This window comes from Accipiter gentilis, chromosome 29 (assembly GCF_929443795.1).
Source record: "Accipiter gentilis chromosome 29, bAccGen1.1, whole genome shotgun sequence".
NCBI classification, from domain to species: domain Eukaryota; kingdom Metazoa; phylum Chordata; class Aves; order Accipitriformes; family Accipitridae; genus Astur; species Astur gentilis.
This window is the reverse complement of record NC_064908.1, coordinates 20,372,954-20,396,840: the sequence shown is the minus strand read 5'-3', so window position 1 is coordinate 20,396,840 and position 23,887 is coordinate 20,372,954. Positions and strand designations below refer to the sequence as shown.

General features: G+C 40.1%; 1 protein-coding gene across 1 annotated transcript in view; it reads right to left on the bottom strand.

Moving 5' to 3' along the window:
- Positions 1-23,887, bottom strand: part of SCAI (suppressor of cancer cell invasion) — a gene marked incomplete at its 5' end in the record, with an annotated part of 48,195 nt that overhangs the window by 13,352 nt on the left and 10,956 nt on the right. The window contains 11 exons of the mRNA XM_049832943.1: positions 456-534; positions 2,198-2,299; positions 3,114-3,215; positions 4,033-4,185; positions 5,273-5,371; positions 6,803-6,899; positions 8,241-8,339; positions 8,916-9,002; positions 9,626-9,721; positions 18,351-18,482; positions 20,174-20,275. Of these exons, the coding sequence (XP_049688900.1) occupies positions 456-534; positions 2,198-2,299; positions 3,114-3,215; positions 4,033-4,185; positions 5,273-5,371; positions 6,803-6,899; positions 8,241-8,339; positions 8,916-9,002; positions 9,626-9,721; positions 18,351-18,482; positions 20,174-20,275 (1,148 nt within the window). The remainder of the gene's footprint in view (positions 1-455; positions 535-2,197; positions 2,300-3,113; positions 3,216-4,032; positions 4,186-5,272; positions 5,372-6,802; positions 6,900-8,240; positions 8,340-8,915; positions 9,003-9,625; positions 9,722-18,350; positions 18,483-20,173; positions 20,276-23,887) is intronic.

Genomic DNA, 23,887 nt, shown 5'->3' with positions numbered 1-23,887 from the left:
ATGAGAAGGGCTTGAATTGTCAGGTTAACAAGCGTGCAAATAGAACAGTCCCTGCAGACACTTCAGCCCTTTTACCACCCATCCCCTGACCGTATGTTCTCACAGTACTGGAGATTGGAAAGAATCACAAAGTGCCATTTAGCCATTTTATTAACTTTGCAGTGATGCATCAACTGAGCCATGTGGTCTTCAAAATTGGTGAAGCTTTTAATACTTCAGATGCATCAAAAACTGGATATGTCCTTTGAAAAGGTCTCAGGTTAATGCACACTAATTAAAACACAGGGAATTAACTATTGTTTGTGGGAAAAAAAGGCTATCTTACTAAATAGATGGGAGAATAAAATTGACTTGTCTTTTAAAAGGAGCTTTGTGACATCTTTCTTGGTCACTTGTCCCGGAACATAAAGAGAATTCAAGCCCTGTTCATGACAGGGAGCATTCCTTTATTGTACCTTCACTATCCGAACGACCTGATGGAAACACGCCCGTGGCAGACAAGTAAATCAGCAGTACACTGTTTGCAGGCAGCTCCTGAAATTCAAGTAAAGAGAAGAGTGGCAAGAGAAGAAATGTATAAGTCTGTTTTAATATTAAATCATCACCTTCATAAATACATTGTCATTTAAGATTGTGCTACTCCTGCTTCTGGCTTCCCTTCACTCTATTCTTCATATGTGTATATACCCTTCCCCACCACATACACCCCTTCAAATAGGTGAGCACACAGACAAAAATATAAACTGATGATACGTTCATAATTTTTTCTTCCACACAGACCTCTAGGCTGATATTAGAGGTTCAAGCAGCACTAAAAAATCATCTGCTTCCACATAAGACTCTCTTACTACCTAGCTAGATCTGAGGCTCTCCAAGATACGGAAACCAAAAGCTGCCAAGATCCATGCAGACCCTAACTCCCAAACAATTGAGGATCCTAAAGGAAGTTCTTTGTTTCCAAATACCCCAGGGTCTGCAACATCTGCCTCTTCCCCTGACCCTTCTCAGCTGGACAACAAGCACAACACATCCAGGTTTCTGTAAAGACGTGTAAAAGAAATCTCTTTTCCACCTTTCTAATGGGCTGTCTGCAAGAGGAAACAGATGCTTTTAATTTCTCTGTAAAAGGCTGAGCATGTAAGCACCCAAAATTCTAAGTAGTAAGGATGCACTTCCTTCACCTCACCAGCTGTTTCTTTACGGTTGTTTCTTGAAACAAACTGTAACTTGTTTCTTTATAGGATTCATATTCTGGTTTTACTACTAAATCTTAAGTTGCTGACTTGTACAGTCATAATTAAGCATAATGAGGCCAGCAACTTTATTAAATTAAAATAAGCACAGGAACTGTATTAAAACAAGTCTACAAATGTATAGATTACTTACATGGAAGACAGCAGTGGGTAACAAAATAAGACAGGCACATAAAAATATAGCATGTGCAGGAGAGAGATACAATTTAAATGAAATACAGAACTGGAGACCTGCCAAGTACACAGTGCTTAAGAGCAACAGTTTCTTGACATACTTCCCTGATTTTGGATTGTGTTTGGCACGACACAAAGTAGAAGAACATCGTCAAGATTCTTCTGTTCTCCAGTTCTCTTACCTCAAGAAATATTTCCTATATTATATATATATATGTATATATATGAAATATATAAACTTTATATAGCAAACTCTTGTTATATATGTATGTCTGTATATATAAATATAAATATCTGTATATATGTGTGTGTACCTACACACGCACAGATAAAAATTACTGGATAAGATTAAATCATATGCAACTATTACATCACATTAATTAGGGCTTTCCATAGTACTGCCATGCACCATGCTTGATACTGGACAGCTAGTAGTAAGACCGCTTGCACAGGATTTGTTCAAGATTTGCTTTGAAGATGGCTGTATTTTAGCATGATATAATAACTGCTGTCTAACAGCAATCTGGGGTTCTGTCTTAAAATGAGTTTTTTTCTTTCCCTTAACAGTAGTCAACAGATTTGCCTTTATTATACAAATTACACATATCTATAATATTTCCATCCTCTCTGAAGATTGTATTGAACATTTTAAGGCCAAAAAGGCTTAATTATCTTGAAGTATAAAAGATTATCTCAACCACATCTTATTCAGTGTCACATACATTCTGGATATTTTTTCTATTACAAATAAATTCACCAATTTCACAAACCTTAAATGATGCTGCTAAAAATGTATATAGCTGGCTAAAAGTTGGTTTATAAAGTAGATATTTATGGGGGTTTTCCCGCCTGGCTGGTTTCTCCGTTGACTCCTGTTAAAAAAAAAAAAAACAAAACCAAACAAAACACAACAAATTCAACAACCGTGTATTACCAAACCAGCTTCATAACCCTCTAAATTTCCATTTATTACAATGTTCACCTTCAAGATACTTCCCACACAAATGGTCTGCCCATGCTGCATTTCCTACTACACAGTAAAGCAAGAGGCACAGTATTTGAACCAGAACTTTGTATTATCCCTCATTTAAATTTGTTATCTAAATCTTTCTTACTCTCTAAAGCATCACCCAAGAAAAGAGTGAAAAAATTCACTCCTCAATTAAATAAATGAAAATCTACATATTTCCTTTTGCCTCCAGATAAAATATATTTTATGCTTTCTCTGAAGGGGATATTTAACTTTCAGATGACTTAGCAAGCTGATGAACTTATCTGGCTGCATGACTGCTAGAGTGAAAACAAAGGAAGGGGTGGATGTATATGGACAAGGACAGGCATGGCACCCCTTCAGAAATACCTCGGCTAGACCAATGTAAACCATTTGTGAAATGATGCCCAAATACTCATTTCTGCTATTTTTTCCACTATTGAAGGCTTGCTAAGGAGAAAAAAAAAAAAGGGGGGGGGGGGGGGGGAAACAGATGATGACAGAAACAACACATAACTTGGATCAAACTCCACAGGTTTGAGCTACTCTTCACTAACTTCCAGTAAGAGTTATACCAGCTTTACCAATTTGCTTTGCACAGTGACAATACTGAAAGAATACACCATTTAAAACAAACAAACAAACAAAACCCAGTTAAGATCTGTTGCCAGGTTTGTCACTGAAATGGAACTTACCTGCATTCCAGGTTTGTTCATTTGTGATGCTAAATTCATTGGTTCCCTTTCAAGTGCTTGTAGCATTCGGAACATATCAATTGTTAATTCACTGAACTTGACCTGCAAAAAGAGTCAACCAGTTTATTCTGCTAGATACAACTTAAACAGTATTTTTGGGAATTATCCAGGGAAGAGATTCAACTGCATACCAGACAGACCATTTTCTGTCTCTCAAGGATCTGTCAGTGTCATCTTTGAATCTCTAAAGACCTGTGAATGACTTTTAGAAGAGCTTGCAGAGGACAGAGTCTATTTATTACTGGTCTACCTGGCCAGTTCACTGTAGTGCAGACCCTGACTTCAGAAATTACAGACTTTTCTGGGATGTTTACAAATCAACTGCTGAAACTCAAGTACTATGAATTCAAACAAAATCTGAAAGATACACAAACTGTAGTTTAGATACAACTCCCTTGCTTACCTGAAAAAAGAGCTCAGAGAGAAGTCATGAATTCTGTACAACTTCACTATCATCATCATCTAAAAAACAAGATCTTGAATGTCTTTTGAAAACCCCTTCCTGTTGCAACAAGCTGGAGTATGTCATATGAAAGCCTAAGTCAAGCTTTTTCTAGACATACCCCAGAGGCCTCTCAGGCTTGACTGTTTTTAAGAACAATCCAGTATATGAAAATCAATTGTATCTACTTAATTGACATGATGAATATAAGCAATAAGATGTCTAATATCTAATATTTCATTTTTAGCTCTTATTTCTGAGAACCTCCTCTTCTTGTTGCCACTGCATACATCACAATCAAAATATTTTAATGTTTGCCTCTACTGGAATCTTTGTTACATCATCAGAAGGGATGTCACAGGGGGAAGGACTCTGAACTCCAAAGATACAGGCCCAAGTCCCTGGAATTTCTTTTACCTGGTTGTTGCAGTTCCCAATAATCAGCGCATCTGCAAGAGCAAGCTGTCCCACTATCATTCCCTGCTCTAGCAATGGAGCTCCTGTTTCAGAAAGCCGGTTAGAGGTGATTACAATGGTGTTGTCATCATTTAAAACCATGACAGGGTCTGCCTAAAAAAAGCAACCAGAATAAATCAGGAATTCAGGAAAACATACAGATTTGCAGTCAGAGAGAAGTCCAAAAGTCTTGTCACTTACAGTAAACATTTGAGGCAGATTTTTTAATTAATTTGCCATACATATATTTCTATGCAGGCTACAGAGTCATGTCTTACCACCTGGAAAGGCAACATCTCTCAGGGACTGCAAACAAATACATGGTACAAGCACATGAAGGTAGAGCAAATAGAAAAACATACTTCCTCAAATGACACAAAATCTGCTTCAGTTGTTCTATACCTGAGGAACCAAATGTCATCAACAACCTTACAAATTCATGAAGTATAAACTAAACATTCCTACAACACAGAAGAACCCTGTACTCTTTTAATTCGCCTCCCCTTCCTAGAAATAAATAGCAAAGAAGGTGAATGATAACACTGCCATCCATTCTGGCAATATTTAAATAAATACTCATGTTACATAGTGACATTTTGTACAAAAGGAGGAAAGTAGAACACTGTCTCATTTGACAGAATAAAAAAAATTTCTTTTCCTTTTAACAAACTTTGTAAGTTGGTCACATTACAACTGTGCTAAGAGCCTATCAGTTAACTGCCATGCTTACACTATATTTTCCATTATATACTGCTTATGCATTCCCAGTGTAATAGACCAGTACTCCAACAAAGTACACTTTGAAACACACCTAAGCATCAGCAAATTGGATTGGCTTCCACAACAACAGAACTAGAGTTGGAAGTCTCTCCAAAATCTTGATCATGAAAACTGCTGTGCTTTCAATTCCACCATTTTCTGAACACCAAGAGCAAAAACAGTAAGGTGACCAAGTGTATTTCAGCTTCATGCTTCTGTCTTCAATACGTTACATGACCAGGTCTGACTCTTCAGACACTTTAATGGCTGTCACTGTTATACTACTGTGAACACATTTCAATGATTAAATTGGACAGGAATACTGTCCCTGCACATGGCACACCTGCTTACCACACAGAGGTGGTAATACAAGAACACTTCGGTGAACAGGTCAGAAAAATTTACTTTTAAGCTAATAACTAAAAGGAAATGGTATTCTCACCTCAATAAACGCTGCCACTTCCTGAAGAACCAGGTTCCACTCCACTTGATCTTCAGTATTAAAACGATGAGTATAGTCTTCAATTTCATCTGACAGCTCCTGATGTAAAAAGTTCAAAGACAGACATAGTCACTTCTTAAACTGAGAGCTTAACAAGCAGTCGGTAACTTTACAATTTGGTTAGCTGTGCTGGCCTTTAAGAATAATAAAAAAAAATAAATTACTTGAGAACATATGCAGCACACTTATGACTAACATGCCAGCCAAAACGCGCTCTTTCAGGAGACAGAATGCCAATGTTACACTGAGTTTTGGCAATGCAAAGTGTCTTTTAAGTACGTCCAAATGCAAAGAATATCTGGAGTTAAGTATAACTATCCCACTCACATACAGCTATGTCACTGGTTATTACCATAAGCTATGGATACCAAGGACTCAAATTTCAGCTTAGAAGTAACTTTAAATACACTGAGAAAGTGAATGGTATGGCTTTTTTAGCTGCTACTAAGCTAAGCTAGCAGTTCAAGTAAGCTTAGACACAAAGACAGTAATGCAACCTACACAAAACTGTCAATACCAGAAGCTGCTTGCAGCAAGGTTGTTAGAGGGGTTTGGGAAGCATATGCTGTCAGGGGAAGCATGCTGTTCCTTTGTTGTAGTTAAAGCGTACCTCCCTATCTAGGCTGCAGCTATTGGAGTATTTTTACTTGGTGTTCAAACAATGCTATCAAATCAGTTGAGCTTGAAGTGTCATTATTAAATGTCTGATTCACAGAAGATATTCACTATGTTGGATGTCAGATATACTAGAAAAGCAATGATCAACATTGGCCTATACTCTATTTGTTGTACCTAAAGACTTGCGTTTATAGGCATTCAGTGCTTTACTCCCATGGCAGAGACATATGCAGATCCAGCCTCTCGAATTTCACAGCAATATCTACATTATTTAGCAAGGTTTAGTTTTGATGGGTCTCTGAAAGGTAGCAAATGTATTCAGGATGTGTTCTAGACACAGGACAGAGCAACAGCAATTTGGAAGAGAAGAGAAAAAAGCTCAACATCAAGCTAGGAGACACTGGCTTTCCAAGCAACAGCGTGTCATGAAGGCTTGTTGGGGGAGATTCCACTGATGTCTTAAATCCACCACAGGAATGAAGATGTACTCAGAGTTATTGGATGATCCCCACATTTTCAGATTAATAACATGCATCTTAGAGTTTATTCCTAATTAATTATACAAATTTGTAAAGTTTTTCTCTAGCCAAATATTCAACATCATAATGAGTCTTTCCATAGCTCTAGCCATGTTATTCCTTCCTTCTGTGGCATACAACAGCACAATCAATTGGGGGGGGGGGGGGGGGGGAGGAGGAAAAGCTATGCTGCAGCAACAGCTAACATCACAGATCTAATGAGTGATATTTCAACTGAAATAGACTATCTCATGGCTTCCTTAATTAGGAGAAAAGCCCTCAATAACCAGCAACCTCCCACCCCTTACCACCTTTATCCTCATTTTTAACATACCTTTACAAGGTCCTTTACAACATCCATTTTGTTGAGCAAGAGACAAACCACTATAAACCTTGCATAGTAACGCAGCTTCTTAACCACTAATTCAGGCCTAAACACAACAACAAAAACACCACAGCCAAATCTGAGATTAAAATAGAACATAGGTAAGCAACAGGGGTAAGGGAGAGGAGGAGTTTAAGACCAGGGCGAGGCCGAACACTCCGCAGATTAAGAGTTCTAACTGAATTCATGTGGAAGTCAATAGCTACCTGGCTGCTTAGAGATTTATTTAAAATAGAGTAGAAAGACATAAAATATACATCAAGAAAGCCACAGCCTCTCCCTTCCCCACAGTCTCCTTACATGAGAACAGGCATGGGAGTCAGATATAATTGCTAGCTCTTCAAACCTTTTGACAGTTCATGGGCACTATCTGACCCCACTGCATCACATGATAATCACAGCTAGCTCAGAGTTCACCCACCTGGGACAACTTAAAGATCTGCAAGTCAGCATAGCCCATAATTACTCATTCATTTCTAAAATCTTCTAACAGCACCTAGAAACATGCTTGGTCAATCCTACCTTGTCTGAAACAGCTCAAACATTCAGACTGAAATTGAGAGATTTTTAAGAGAGAAGATAATAGATATCAACAGATATCAGAACAGAGCTGGGAAACTTTCATCTTTTTGTGGCAAACAGATGCATTTGGACATCAGCAAGACTAGAGACATATAATTAGTTTAAGTCCAGAGATCCTTGAATGCTTGGCAGGAAAATCCCTAACTACCCTTCTGCATTTATCTTGACGATGACATCAGATCATTTCTTCTTTAACTTTACTTTGATGAGGGAGCCCAGCTTTACTGGCTAGAATGTAAGATCAGGATCCAGAACTGAGTTGTCTACCTATTCTTACTTATATCTGTCTATGTTCTTGGCAGGCAGCACATCTTCTGCACTACCACAACACAGCCCTGCAAAGTGTACCTTTTTCAGCATAGTGTCTTAAAGGAAGATATTATGCCTCCTGAAGCTCTTGGACCTTGTCCCAGTCAGTTACAGTGGGCTGTTGTACTGCAGTGCTAACTGATGTTCCCCTGAAAAGCCTGATTAGAATCAAACAGGTTCCTCCGCTTCAGCCCAACTGACCTATCTTCAAGCCACAGCATACTAGGTCCCAGCACTGATACTGCTCAGGACTCAAAATGACAGAACTTTGGGGCTAATAGCTTTCTAGCCAGGACCAGATAATAGAATATTCCTCCAATCATACAGCAAAGCTCTTATTTATACTGAGGTTTTTAATCATGGCAGGAGGATTCAAAGAAATTTCCTTCAACAACACTGATTTTTATCCCAGTTAAGCTCCTACAGTTTATAGTTATTTGCTGCTTTCATACACCATTCTAGTCTTGAAAAAACGAGGGCACTCATTCAGACATACCTGTCTTCTTTGTTGACTTGGGAGTAGTATGACCTCTGCCTAATTGCTGAATAGAAGGAGAAAGCTTCATTGAGATAGCTGGTTTCTGAAGTGCGCAAGCTGCAGAGGAAGAATCAGATTAGCTCACTGCTTCAGATGGAAATCCATGCCAAACCCTCCCTTCCTGCCCCCTCAACCATCTTGTGCATCAATGGCAAAACTCCCTCCTCAAGTAACATCATATGAAAGCCAGACTCTCATTCTTTGTGCCTGCTGGGAAGACAGATTTCAGAGCTTGGATTCCATTTCAGATAACAATCAAATCTGCCCATCTTGTACCCATATGGACAGGTGACAGGTTAATTGAAAAGTTTAAAGGAACATTAAGCTCCCAAACCTGTAAATCACACTTTTGTATAAGAGTCAAATGCAGCATGCATGGAAGACTTAGAGACACTTTTGAGGTAGGAGATAAGTCCTTAGGCAGTATCAATGTGACTAGCAATGTGGTATCAGGCTCACAGGTGCCTTTCTCTGCAGCACCCCCATGCAGTCCCAAAGTCCCTTCTCATTCGGAAACAGGCTTCATGACTCAACTGATACATTGATTTCTCCTGACTGAGTATCCAGATGTTTGGCATGGAGCTGCCACTAACATTGCATTCCCCTACTGAATCCTTTTCTGTGCTTACTTACTAATAATGGTAATAGAGCTGCCCAATCTTGGAAGCAATTTCCCCAATTTGCCACCGCTTCAACCCATACCGATTGTCCAATACTTGTCTATTTCACAAGAGAGAAAAGAAAGATTAAAAGGCATTCCAGAATTTCTCAGAACATCACACCAGACAAGACAAAGAGCCATTGTAGGGCCAAATTCAGCTTTCATTAATGGTGTGGCATTCCCAATAGCAGTCCCTCACAGAGCCAACTGCACTGCATACACACACCAGAACAAGGACCATTTATCTTGCATAATCTTGTGAGAGCTAGACACAAGTATGTTGCACAAAATACACACAACAAAAGGTCACAGCTTCCCAGGAGAACACTCAGACTACGCAGGCACTGTAAGGTGTGAAAGATCAGAGCCCACGCTGCAGCAAGATGCTTCACACCATTCCAGATGGGTTCTGCACTGCAGAAGCCATCATCCCAGCTTCTCCTTGGTAATACATTAAAGCAACATGCATTCAAGTAGAGCAAAAGATTTTGTTAAAGTCACACTGAAAACTCTGCAACATTTTAATTCATTAGACTGTGAGCACTACAGGAAGTGACTATTCCCTTCCTCCATGCTTGAATAACACAGTGAAAGCTCAGTCTTAACTGGGGGCCATAGGCATACCAGAGATTAAAGTTGCACTTAAATCCACAGAACATGTGTGCGTACAACATCCTCTTACCGATGTTGCTGTTGAAACTTCCAGAGTTTGGTGTAAACATCAAATGTTCGCCCAAAATAGGATTGCCACTGCTTCTGCCCATACTGAGGTAAATCCCTGCAACAGACAAGTGGCAAACACAGTTACAGAGTAAATTCCAGTCAGCCCAGCATGACAGCAGTGTATTTGTATCAATGTCGGAATAGCTTTGCTCAGAATCGACTTGAAATTCTTTATAACTCTGCCTGCATGCAGAACTACAAGAGCCAAGATTCCTGTAGTTTCTCAAAACCTGTTATTACTGGAATCTACAAGGAAATCCTGTTTAGCTTGTAGAAAGTACATATATCCAGATCTGACCATAGTATCCCTAAAAACATGCCACAAGCCAGACAGCGTATTAATTTAACATATGTACAAGAAAAGACTGCATATGCATATATATATGAGAAAGAAGCAGGTATTGGGGGGAGGAAGAAATTTTTCAGTGCTGTCTCCTAATTATTGCTTCCTACTTTCAGACAAATTTTCTAGTCACTTTTAAAATACAAAACGATTGAAGTTATCAATGTTAATAAAGGTCCCATGCATTTTGCAAATCTTGCAAGTGATTGCCTACATTTAATCACTGGGGACACAGAAAGCCAGTGTCTCAAACTGCCTGAGCTCTGCAGGTTCCATACAAAAAAGGACAACACTATAACATCAAACTGAAGGTGTGCAGCTTAACGCTAAGTTTTGATGTAAAACTTTTCCTACTAAGACAGTAACTAGGCCTTCAAACGCAGTAAGAGTAATTCAATCACTTATTCAAAGAACAGCAGAATTATTCTAGTATTTATTGCCTGTCAATATCCACAATCCTTAATGTCCTACCTGAGAGTGATTGTCCAGCTGCTTACTGACAGTCCCCCTGCACAGACCCCTTATGAAAGGCTGACTCTCCCTTCCCAAAAGGTTCAACAAGATGGGTCCTGTCCAACAGCTTCCACCAGTTATACAGGCAGACATTCACTTTTAAGTTAGTTATGAAACATATGGTATATTTACAGTGTATTTATACAGTATCTATTATGAACATATGACACACTGTACACATGATCCTGTTCTCTCCAGATGTGCCTGGGGTTCTGGAATGGCTACTCCAACAGGCAGAATGGCAGCAGGTGGAAGCAGTGCTTTCCATGAGCGTGTTAACATGAGTCAGATTGAATATGTTCAAAACCATTGGTATTTATGGACAAATACAGTCTAAAGGGCAAAAAGAAATCCATGCTCTCTAACCCCCGTGATATCAACACGTTCTCAACAGCATCAGAAAAGCAGACCTACAAATAATCACTCCAAATAGAAAATGACCATGTTCCTACATGCATTTTTCAACAGGTGATTGAAAACATCTTAACTGTCTTGCTAGAAGAGAAGTCATTTTATGGTTATATGCACAGAAAGCTAAATTGGACTCTTAAAATATCACAGTAAAAAAAACAACAAACAACAACCCTACCCAAGAGCAAGCAGAATAATCTAATGGAAATTAGTTCATTTAGACTGATAATATTTCTTGCTACTCATTAAGGAAATAGTCTTTCTAAATTGGATAAAGCTGTTCACTGTGTTTCAGAAACAGACCCCGTAACATCGTACATAAACCAGCTGTCCAAATGTCACCAGGTCAAGCAAGCTTAAGGATGCTCACAGCTAACATTCACTGGGTCAGGTTACATCATCACCACAACATTTGTCACCCTCTAACTCATAGTTAGTAATATGTCAGAACCTGAGACCTTCTGGTTTTTTTGGTATCAGTCTCCAGTGCTACATGCAAGTTAGTCAACACAGTTCAGTTCTGCTTTCATTCCTCCACTCAACTTTCCACGCTGTGATATATTTCCCTCCACCTCCACCCCACAACTATGATGTAGTCCTAAGGATTTTAGCTTTAAACATTTGTGCTCTCAATCCTAACAGAAGGCCGTCATCTGGGAGTTACTTGAATCTTGGAAGAAATGCAATAGAGAAGACCAAAACCCTCAGTCTCACTGAGCACATTGCCTACAAATCCACACTGAAGCCAATCCATAGGAGGTATACAATTCTGCAAGTGGAAGTGGAACAGCTTTTTCAAGACAGCATAAGCTTTCATATGATTCAAGAATGATTTCTTCAGGGAATATTCTCTCAAATCACTGTGCTGGTTAACATACCATCCAACACCTCAGTCTCCAGGAGACAGGCACAGAAAAGCAGCATATTCTACTTCCAAGCCTGGGAGGTCAAGACTAAGGGAAACAGCACCTTTTGGAAACCATGCCATGTCCTCTGGAGGAGTAAGACAAGGAAAGCAGTATACTACAATTTCCAGAGCAGCATACTGGTGCATTTCTGCTAACTGTAATTGCTTTAACAGCACCCTAGGTGGAAAAGGAAGTTAATATTCCTTTGCTCATCAGCCAACTGTACTTCCCACACAGCCTGAAGGGACCTAGCTTAGTTACTACATGTAAAATAAATCCGTTATCAGCTATGACTCTAACCAGCCTGGAAAACCACTCCAGTACTTGCTGCTGCTATTCTGTGAATATGCCAAGGAATCTGGGCAGGATTTTAACACACACACACACACACACCCCCAAAAAAAGGAAAAAATATCCCCTAAAACTTGTAATTGGCTGCTCAACATCTTGGAACATACTGTGGTGCAGCAAGGGGTTAACAGAATTGTAAACATGTGCTTCAAGGCACCAACATCTTCATCCGAATATAGCTTGATATAAACACATGCAAATTTAAAACATTTAATGCAACAAATGATTCACCACTTTCTATTGTTGTAATAGATGTAAACATTTTAGCTAAGCAAAAGAAGTTAGGAAACTGTCCAAATACATGCCTAAGATATATTGCAGGCTTTGATATAGCAAGAGGTAGTGTTAAATTTAATTAGCACATCCACACATTTCAATGCTAAAAAAAAAATGAATACAAAACAACACTAAAATTGATCATTAAAAAAAAAAATCAAAGTTCCCTGGCACTAACTTAAAGAATGACTGAATTAGCAAGTTGACTCAAATAATCTTACCAGTAGTAAATCGGGCTTTCTAGGCCAAGTTGCTTAGGACATTTGAGCAAAGGTCTTAACATAAGGAAACAAGAAAACACACCCTTCTCTCAAACACCAAGAAGTAGGTATGTGCACAAATTAAGAAATAAGCAGGTAACTATTTGCTCATCATGCTTATGCATATATCCCTCATCAGAGCCAATACGCTTTTTATACCTCACCTGTCAACTTCCCGTGCTTACCTCTGTACAAGCCTAAGCATGCTTATAAAACCTAGTTCAATTCACTGTGCTGCATTAGTTTTGAATATATGAAAATTAGTGGCATTTTAAAAAGCCTCTGTTAGCACAGCATACACGTGTTTGGCCGTTGTTGTCCACATGTATATTTCTCAAGCAGCATGCTTGCCTAATTGCAGTTGGCATAGCTGCACAATACCACGCGATTCCTTGGCTCCCCAGGGAACAGGAAAGATCTCCATGGAAACAGACAGTAGCACTCGTTCTTTTGATAGTATTCTGACATGGCTGTAATAAAACTTCATTTATGACGATACATTACTGTGGTTTCACCACAGATTTTTGCAGACAAGAGCTGCCATTGCTGCCATCCATTTACTGTTTTGTGTTCAGAACGTCATATGCATGTTGCTCCCACTATCAAGAAATTTCACTGCGAGAAAATGGATGCATAAGCAAAAGAGGACATTTAGTGCAGTTTTTTTAATTGGACCAAAGGATCTGCATTATTTGGAGAGAAATAGCCCAAAAGAATACTAAAGACTGGGTTGATTGCAGAGTGGATTATTAATACAGCTCCTCCCATTGAAGGAAACAGGGAATATATGATCCAGAAGCAATTACACACCCAACTTCAGACCAAAAGACCTACGTTACAGCAAGACATTTTGCTACTTCCAGATCTGCAGAAAGATACTACAGCAATATGGGGAGAAAAAGGCAACAGCCTCAGTTTCCTCCAGGGTGTGCCTGGCTGAGGATGCTGGGTACAGAACAGGCAGGAGTAGGGGTACTCACTCATGCTGTTACTGATGACCATCAGCTTTACAGGAGGGAGGAAATGGCAACAAGAAGGAATCCAGATGCAGAGGAGGGAATGGAGATGCTTTGATTTAGGACAGTTCTATCCAGACAAGGAAGACAGTTACACACCTCATTACAATAGCCTCCAACAACAAGTGGAAAATCTTTCCAATTTCTTGGCTTTTAAAACAGCCCAAACTGGACACGAAGACACAAACTCAGATGTTCTAAAACAATGGGTTTCTCTCACTGGGCACAGAAGACTGGTTCCCTTGCCACATTAGAGTGGCTGGTAGATGAATTCCACAAACAGTCCAGAATTTTATCCAATTCTTGTTGTATAGTCTCAACAAAGACCAGCACTACTTATGTACTCATAATTAATTTTCTGCTAGTAGTTCATTTCAGCCATGCTGTTGGCAGAAGCCAGATAATACTGGCTGAAAACCAATTAAAGGTGCTGAGGTTTGTCTGGCCAGCACCACATGGAAGTTGTCACACAGGGACAACTTCCAGAGACATAAAGATGTTGAGAAAGTCCTAGAGACTCAGCAGTACACTTCAAAAAGAAATGTTACAATAACTGTAAGTTTAACATTCAGAGCTTTAAATACATTCACAGTTTTGACAGGTGATAAAAAAGACAATTTCCTGTTATGTTCATAGGCTTGTAGTAATTACAGGCTACTATTCCCAGAACCTAAGCAGCAGTGGGACAATGACATTGTGGTGTAGCTTCCGCATTGCCTCTAATATCCCACAAAGATAGTAAACACACAAGTATCACTCACAGTAACTTGCCTCACTGATGCAATCGGTATGAGAAGCCAGTCTCGTCCCAGCACCAGACAGGGTACAGCTTTGTATTGGGCTTACATGGCAAGGTTTTGGTAGTGGGGGGGGGCCACAGGGGTGGCTTCTGTGAGAAGCTGCTAGAAGCTTTCCCATGTCCGATGGAGCCAATGCCAGCTGGCTCCAAGATGGACCCACTGCTGGCCAGGGCCAAGCCAATCAGCGACACCAGTAGCACCTCTGTGATAACATATTTTAGAAGGGGAAAAAAAAGTTGCTGCGGCACAGAAACTACAGCTAGAGAGAGGAGTGAAAACATGTAAGAGGCTGCAGACCCCCAGGTCAGTGAAGAAGGAGGGGGAGGAGGTGTTCCAGGTGCTGGAGCAGAGATTCTCCTGCAGCCCATGGTGAAGACCGTGGTGAGGCAGGCTGTGCCCCTGCAGCCCATGGAGGTCCACAGTGGAGCAGATACCCACCTGCAGCCTGTGGAGGACCCCATGCCGGAGCAGGGGAATGCCCAAAGGAGGCTGTGACCCCATGGGAATCCTGCACTGGAGCAGGCTCCTGGCAGGACCTGTGGCCTCCTGGAGAGAGGAGCCCACGCTGGAGCAGGTTTGCTGGCAGGACTTGTGACCCCGCAGGGACCCACGCTGGAGCAGTCTGTGCCTGAAGGACGGCAGCCCATGGAAGGGACCCATTGTGGACCAGTTTCTGAAGAACTGCAGCCCATGGGAAGGACCCACATTGGAGAAGTTCATGGAGAACTGTCTCTCGTGGGAGGGACCCCACGCTGGAGCAGGGAAAGAGTGAGGAGTCCTGGCACTGAGGAGGAAGGAGCAGCAGAGACAATGTGTGACGAACTGACCGTAACCCCCACTTCCTGTCCCCCTGCGCCGCTGGGGGGGGTAGGTAGAGAATTCAGGAGTGAAACTGTACCTGGGAAGAAGGGAGGGGTGTGGGGAAGGTGTTTTAAGATTTGGCTTTATTGGCAATAAATTAAGTTAATTTTCCCCAGGTTCAGTCTGTTTTGCCTGTGATGGTAATCGGTTAAGTGATCTCTCCCTATCCTTATCTCAACCCACGAGCCTTTTGTTATATTTCCTCTCCCTTATCTAGCTAAGGCGGGGAGGGATAGAGCGGCTGTGTGGTGCTTAGTTGTTGGCTGGGGTTAGACCATGACAAGCCTGCAGCGTTACCTGAAGCTAACAGGGTCCTGTTGTTTCTAAATCAGCAGCAGCATCATGGAATAAAACTAAGAGGTTCAACTTGCATCCTACTAGAAGTCCACAAAATAAATGGTTAAACACCATCACCTCTTTCCATGAAAGGACAGCAGTTGCAATTCTTGCACTCTGCACGATGAGCCACAAGACCTTATAGTCTAGGCAAGTATGATATATGTGGAAAGTCTCTTCATTTCTTAAAGTTTCAAGCTTCTATGTGATACTGAACATATTTAAGCACTTTTTAACATTAAAAAGAAAACAGTAACTGGTGACAGTACACCATGAAAAACTGCTTCCTAACACGCTCGCTCTTTCCAGCTTTTTTTCCAAGAAAAAAACAAGTGGGAATGGAGAAAGGAGAGAAGAGAGCAATTAGAACATCCTTCATTAACAGCTGTTTCTAACTTACAGCTCAGGGTGTTCAAAAAGGGAGTACAGACATTAGAAAGACAACTTCCCCTCTAAGTTATTCTAGCAGGCATGGCCACAAAAGGATGGTATCACTGGTAGTGCAAACATGAAGTATACTTTGGAGCAGCAACCTTGGCAGATCATCATATGTTTTCCTCAAATGCTGTATTTGGCATCTGTATTGGGAAGAGAGGAAGGAAATGCTACTGAAACAAAGACGTGTCAGGCTGAGCCGTTGCATTTTTGGCAGCAGCAACAGCTAGGCAGCTGCCAACACAGCTATAGGCTCAGTTCCCTGTAGCTGAAGTGCCCAGAGGAGGTTTCAGGAAGAAAATCATTGCTCTCCTCTCCCTCCCCCATCAATTCTTTTCCATGAAACATGGTAGGGACAAGAGAATGCCATAAAACATAGCAGCAAAGGCCATCATCATCTTCAAAAGAGAAGGTGGCAGGCATGCATCAAATGCATTTATTATGCTAGAGGGAAATGCAAGAAACTGGACTAAGAATTAGGATACTTGCCAAGTCATTTCCAGGTGAACTACCCAAAAGAGAACAAGCACTAACAGAGGAGATACCTGAAAATTATAATGCTGCTTTATCCAGTCATTATGCCCGTAGGAATCACAGGTCTTACAGGTGAAATGGTGGTCAAGTTCAGTGTAAGAAGCAGCCATGTTAGTTGTGTCAAGTTACAGTAAGGACAGAGGCAGCCTCCCGTTCTGGTATGTTCTTATTTTCACACAGCAGAACTGGCTGCTGAAGCCCATCTCTCTATTTTTATTGCCCAAACTTCATCCAAAGGTATTTTCCACTTTTTTTCCATCCAGCTGGATAAGAAGGTTTCTTTTTGGCAAAGTACCGTGGATATATACGGGAACTACATCTCTTATCTGGAAATCTGATACAAGTACTAACTCCCTCCATGCCCAAAGGAAGACACAGAATGGCTGTAGATACTCTGCCATCTCTGTGATCTGAACTTGAGCATCATGCATCCAGACATGTACTCTTTGGTGACTCTGGCCAAAATTCCAAGCAAGCTATATCAGAATGCCAATGTAATGACATACATGGTCCTGGAAATCCTGGCCTCAAGATCTCAGTCCTTTTGCTTTAGACTCTGTTTCATGGAGTGTCAAATGCAATCACCAAGAACCCCTTGCCTCTACTGCCCATCTACCATTCAGGTTTTGGAGCACAAACTGTTTGTTTTGGATTTGGTAATCAACTTCTAAAGCACATGAAAGGATTATCAAGAGCGGGGGGGGGGGGGGGGGGGGGGAATTAAAAACATCTTTTCTAACCATCTGTGTTTGAATAACAGCAAGCTATATGGGCCCAAACATACTGTATTACTCAGAGACCAGTAAGAGGTTGAACTGCCAACAAGATTTGAGCTAAAAACCATGTTGCTTAAGAGACTCTACAGCAAAGCTTAGAAATAAAACAGGTCTTGAATACATAATCTTTAGCTCAGCATATATTGGCATAAACAGGATGCCTATATCACTGTCCAAAGGTGAACCATTTGCCTTGAACTCCCCTTACTCTTATACCCCTCCTTATTGATGCTGACAGAACAGCTAGACTTTCTAGATGTTACCGCAGATGTTTTGTAGATAAATGCAGGTTTTACCTTTTTCCACAGTTCAGATTAAGCATTTGTTTCACCAGACACATACAGGCTATGGTTTGGATGTTCCTGTTTATCACTTCCTAAATTTATTCTCAAAAAATATTCCCTCCCACCTAGGCTAATCCTTCTCATCTTTTGGGGGTTTTGGTTGGGGTTTTTTTGGTATGGAGTATGGGGTTTTGGACTTGCATGCTGTTGACTGCACAAAGCCAAACCTAGTCCTTAATTGTATACTTCATACACAACACTTCAGTATGAATTCTATCAATTTCATGGAATTTCCAACTTCTAGTTTCCTGTTAACTGACATGACCAAGACATTCAGTTCACCTTTCTCACATTTCCTTCCCTACTGTCTCAGAAGAAGTACGTGAACCTCTACTCCTACAGACATTCTTAGATAAATGACAAAACTACCCATACATAGATGCACATGGTTCTCTCTTAAACAGACTTACTAGGTTTGAGTTAGAAATGTCTGTTGTACAACTGACTTCAGCATCACTCACGTACTAAAGTGTATGTTCCAATGCTTCTTCTGAAGGAATACTGTCAAAAGGGCACTAACCTTAAGCCATTGAATAGCTGCTTAGATTTATCCAATAAGTAGCAAAAGTCTGTCACTGTTTTCCTCTCTGCTTGAGGAATATCATCTTCAGCTCCTCCTGATGACATGATTTCTTTTAGAGCAAACTCAGTCCTGTGAAGAAGAAAATAGCTGTATTACTCAATAATTGAGGACTACTATGAACTCATCCAGATTAGATGCAAGTACAGTTCCATGGAGATGGTAACAAAGAGCATGCAATTTTCCCACAGGTTACTGTCTCAAGAGTCATTAAAAATAACAGCTGAGAATCAAAGCATGGGACTAATTATTGCACAATGCACTAGTTAAGAGAGCAAAATTAAAAATAAAAAGCGGTACAGGAGTCATAAAATAAAATAACTCTGAGGACTGTATTCACAAACACAAGACTGCCAACAAGAGGAATGCAACACAAACAGTAGTTGGATTTCATACTTGGACAAAGAAATCCTCTCTAAATTTGCCTTTCTGCAGAGGTGTTTATCCTGCAGCCATATTTAGAGACTAGCCTCAGTTCTGTTTTCATTTAATTTTCTTCTTTAACTGCTGAAAACAGTAGCTCACTAGTTCCTACTGCTAAAAGATAGCAATTTTAGACAGAATGCTAAAAAATATCCAGCTTCCTCTCTACTTCCTCATGACTGTTTAATTACATGGGTTGCACTGCCCACAATTATACTTGCAGATCTATTTTTACTGTTGATATGAGCAAAATGTCATATTGTACGGTAATAACCTGAACGAAAAACCTAAGATATAATAATGTAGATAATCCTAGTATTGAGTAAGTAGAGAATATGAAAGCCTATAAAGGCAGAGTGGCTTTTAAAAATCTTACTCGAAACATACATAGATATAAAATTATCTTTTTGATCATCTAAAGGTGAGCTCCAGATTTCTCAGCAGCCGCAACAGAACATGCTCCCCTGAAAATGGCTGCCAGGTCATTAGCTCTTCTGTGTTCTCTTAAGAATTTTTGTGCAAGATAAACACAGCTCTAACTGGGCAAACGCAGAGCTTTTACTTTCAGCAACATCTCTACCAGTTCTGGTAAGCACTTTTGTTAAGCAATAAGTTTCCATTTGTGCAGAAGCTCTGTTTGGATGCTATTCACACAAATAATTACCTACAAGTCCCAGTTCAAGCCAGGAAATGGCAAAGCTAACTCCTTACAGTCATTGGAAAGTACCCAGAAGCATCTTTCACCAATTGTCATGAACAACTTTCACAATAACCAGACTTTAGAAATACTCCCCTGAACAACACTTCATGCCTACCAAACACAGAAAAAATCAGCAGTTCCCCCCCCCAGCTTTTGGGAATAAGTTAGTGAGCATATCCTGCCAACCAAGCAGTTTCATGATTTCCCAGTTTAGACAAGATGCAGCACACATTCACTTGTCTTTTACACACCCATGTGACAGTGCACTAGAGCACTAGTGCAAGAACATTGGGTGCAATGCACAAACTACTTGTTGGAAGAGTTCCAGAAAAAGGTAGGAAGTAGCTACATATTGTCAAGTAGCTGCAGTGTGGGTGCCAGACAGTGTTAAGAGAGTTCAAAACATACCAACCAGATGCCAAAAGCTGTTGGTATGAGCCTAGCAAGCAGGACATGAATATTGAGAAGCACCAGCCTGTGTTTGAAATCTCTAAACATTTACGTTCACACAGCACAAAACAAACAACACTGAGTACTTAAAGCACCAACGTATGAAATCGAAGTGAACAGTGAGGGCTAAAAAACAGATGTCAGAAGTAGCCAGGAGGTGATTCAGGAATTTCAGGAAGAGGGACAATACCCCAGGTTCTGTGTGCTCCGCAGCAAGGGTGCCCTAATTCCTCCAGCGAGGCCCTTGGATTCTGCAGCACTCCACTGTGGTAGACCAGGCACTCTAGAGCAGCTTCAGATACATTTTCAAAAATTGAGGAGCTTGCTTAAATTGCAAAGTATGTTTCATACAGTCTGTATATAATTCCTTTAATTTAATGGTAAAGTCAATTTTATTTTATGCTACCCTTAAGTTATACTATCCAACTACCCCAACCACTGCTAACATTGGCCAGCTGAGTCTGGGTTAGCCCTGGCATAGGCGAGTAAAACCAACTGCAGTTCTCATGTTGGGGGAGTCCACTAGACCCACTGCGAAGAGAGCCATTTATGCAATCAATAAAAGATATGCTAGAAAAGTCACTGCCTGCCAATCTGAAAGGTATCAGAAGGCAGGAAGAATACTTGTTGCAGAGAAAGGAGAAAAAAAATCTCTTTCCGGTTATAGACAATGAAGGTATATTTTGAAAGCCTACTCCAAGCCCAGCCAGTTCCTAAATATTTAGCACAATACTAGCTGGTGGAAAATGAGAAGAACTGAGAGAAAGAAAAAAAATTGAAAAAGAAAAGAAAAGGAAAAAAAAAGAGAGATTACCAACTGAAAATAAAACATTGGGGAACACTCTGGATGGTCAGCCTTCTGATACAGCTGTCGGCATGTGGGTCTGGACCTACTACTGATGCAGAGGGCAAAAGCACCTTTTCTGCTCATGGAAAGAAACTGCCGAAAGCAGAGGGAACAACCTGTCTTCTTATCAGAGACTGCTGATGAAGGAACCTAGGAAACAAACCACATTTAAGCACATTCTGACATTGCATGGAGACCTGAAAAATTAGTATACCCTGGAGACGCTCCACTAGGACATTCAGTTTTTCTTTTATTCACAGGTTCAGAAATGAAAAAATGATTGCTGTAATCAAGCCACACAGATGGTATTAATGCAACCAGTAGCCTGACTTTAGGCTAGAATGTGGTATTATGTAGGCAGGGTGAGGAGTAAGAGGCAGAGACTTACATGAAGAAGCAACCAAAAAGAACACACTTACTACAATAGTCAGGAATTCACTTTTTGAAAGAGACGAAATAAAGTTAAGTCTCAGTCACTCAAACTTATCTCCAGAAAAGAATCCCTACTGGTAAAACAGACTGTTCCACACAGACGACATGAAACTACAGTACCTGCAAAATTACATCTTCACTCTACAACTAAGTTGAAATCTTAAAAATCACATATACCAACAGGTGTATACATACATCAAGACTTTAGCTTGTATTGCTTTAGAGATCAAAATATCAATAAAAGCCTGATCAAGTTCCACTGTAAAGTGAAGTTGCCACAAGCACAAAAAACACAGAACTAAAAAAAAAAAAAAACAAAAAACCACAAACCCACACCACCAAAGTGAAGCACCAGAAACACAAATACTAAAAGAAGGGATGGGAGAACAAAAAATTCACTAGAATACAGAGATAGATGGTTAGTTCAGGGGGAAGAAAACAAACCCCTGTACCCTCTAGAATGAGTATCTTACAAAAAGTTCAGGTTCATTTGCAAGAAGCATCTTTAGGTTTTATGTATAGAGGGCCTGCCTGCCTGCCAGGCAGTCTTACTACAACAATAAAAGACATCTGATTGAACTGTATGTCACATGAACTTAGCACACACAATAAACACTAGATTGTGCTGAAAACTGTAACAGTTCCACTGCATATTATTACCCCTACATTTTATATTATTTAAACAGATTATGACCATCACAAACATGGAAGGCTCTCGGTATTCCAGGGAAGGTTATCACTGTATACCACTACTACTGAACGTGACCAAAACAGTGGTTTAAAACAAAGAGATGTACTCGTATCATTAAGGTACTGCAGCTCAAACTTGTGTGTGTGTGTGTGTGTGTGTGTGTGTGTGTGCATGTGTGTGCGAGATGGCAAAATTTTCACAGACCTTCTGCTAAAATTTCTAAGTTTGTTCATGATTTTAATTTCCATTAAAACCAATACTCAGCAATTGAATGTTGATACAAAAAAGACTGAAATACAGCTAGTAGCAGTAAACTAAAAAAAAAATTCATTACGATAGTTGCTGCCATGAAAACACCCCTACCATTCAGCATTCCAAATATGCCTTCTACCTGGTTCTAATCTGGATACCCATATGTATTTCATATGATATAAAAGAAAGACTCGCATGTTAGACCTGGAATAAAACACTCAATGCATACTCTCATCAGCATGCTTTGAATTACACATTTAATACTTATTCTAAAAAGGGCTTTGAACAGAACTCTCTCTGAGAAACTTGAAAAACTCTGCCCTGTATCATGGTCTGTAAAAATTATACCTACCAGCTTTGCAGACATGCTTAGCCTAAATTCATTGTTTGTCAAACATTTCGATGGTATTGTTCCCACTCAACCTTAAGCACCTTAACAGTAAGACAGATGCAAAAATTAATCTCATTTTCTACTGATGCTTTTAGAAGGGGGGAGGTGACCAGAAGACACTTGATCTAAGACATCAGAATGAACAGAAAGGATTCTGGGTGCTTATGAAAAGCTATTCCATTAGTACTTAATAAATTAAACACAGAAGCCTCAATGTGCCCTCATTTCTGGGTTATTTTATAATAAAGCAGCTAAATCACAGTTAAAAGTAGAATGAAATGAAACCTTAATTACCCACACAATTATGAAACTATCTCTGTTCTTAATGACCTGAAGATGCAAGCACAATTGCGTGTGGGACAGAATAGATGCAACAGACATAACACCTCTGGGATGACAGAACGAGTATGCTCAAAATAATCAGCTTTGGACAGTAACAATGGATGAGATCAAGTTTCACTCTCTTGCAGGATAATTAAAGGCATGTTCTGGCTCTGCCACATATTACACTCGGAAAACAGGAGTACTTCTAAACTATCCAGTGTATTTACACATGTACATGGTATAGTGGAAAGTCCTACTGAAAATCCTTAACGGTTACATTTTAAAAGTATGAGTTCTGCTCAGAATTTGACTGAATTTCTTACTCGCTACATGTCAAACTCATCTTCATGATGATTATAAAATAACACCATACAGAAAATACATTATAAAAATATTAAGACTGAATCACGTCATGGGCAAACAGAGTCGTCCTTCTAGGAAAAAATAATCAGAAAAAGAAATAAGGGGTTCAACCAAGAAAGAAATAAAAGCACTGAAGATTTAAGTGGAGTAGTAATAAGCATGACAATTTCCCTCTGTGAGATATCTTTAGAAAAGCTGCCAGAAGGTAGTTCTTCTACAGATCTCAAATTCAAATAAGCATTTTGGTTACAGACATGAGACAGGCGCTGCTGCAGTTTAATCCCTGGTTTCACTCAGCCACAGCACATGCCTGAATGTGAAGGAAAGATGGGAAGGGAAGATGGAAAGAAAGAGGACAACAGGAGCCGTTAAATGATAGGTAAAGCTGGCTTTTCCAGCTGACAGAGAAGGAAAATGAAATTAGTTATCTCATGCACTGGTTTTGGCTTATCATGCTCTGAAGGGGGTGGTATTTGATGCTGTACAAAGAACGAACTACTATCACAAGCAGCTCAGGAAAAGAGGAGGTCTTCCCTGCACTAAAGAGTGTGTTGTAATGCAGCAGCATTACAGACAGGAGAAAGAATTATTATTAGAAACAGCA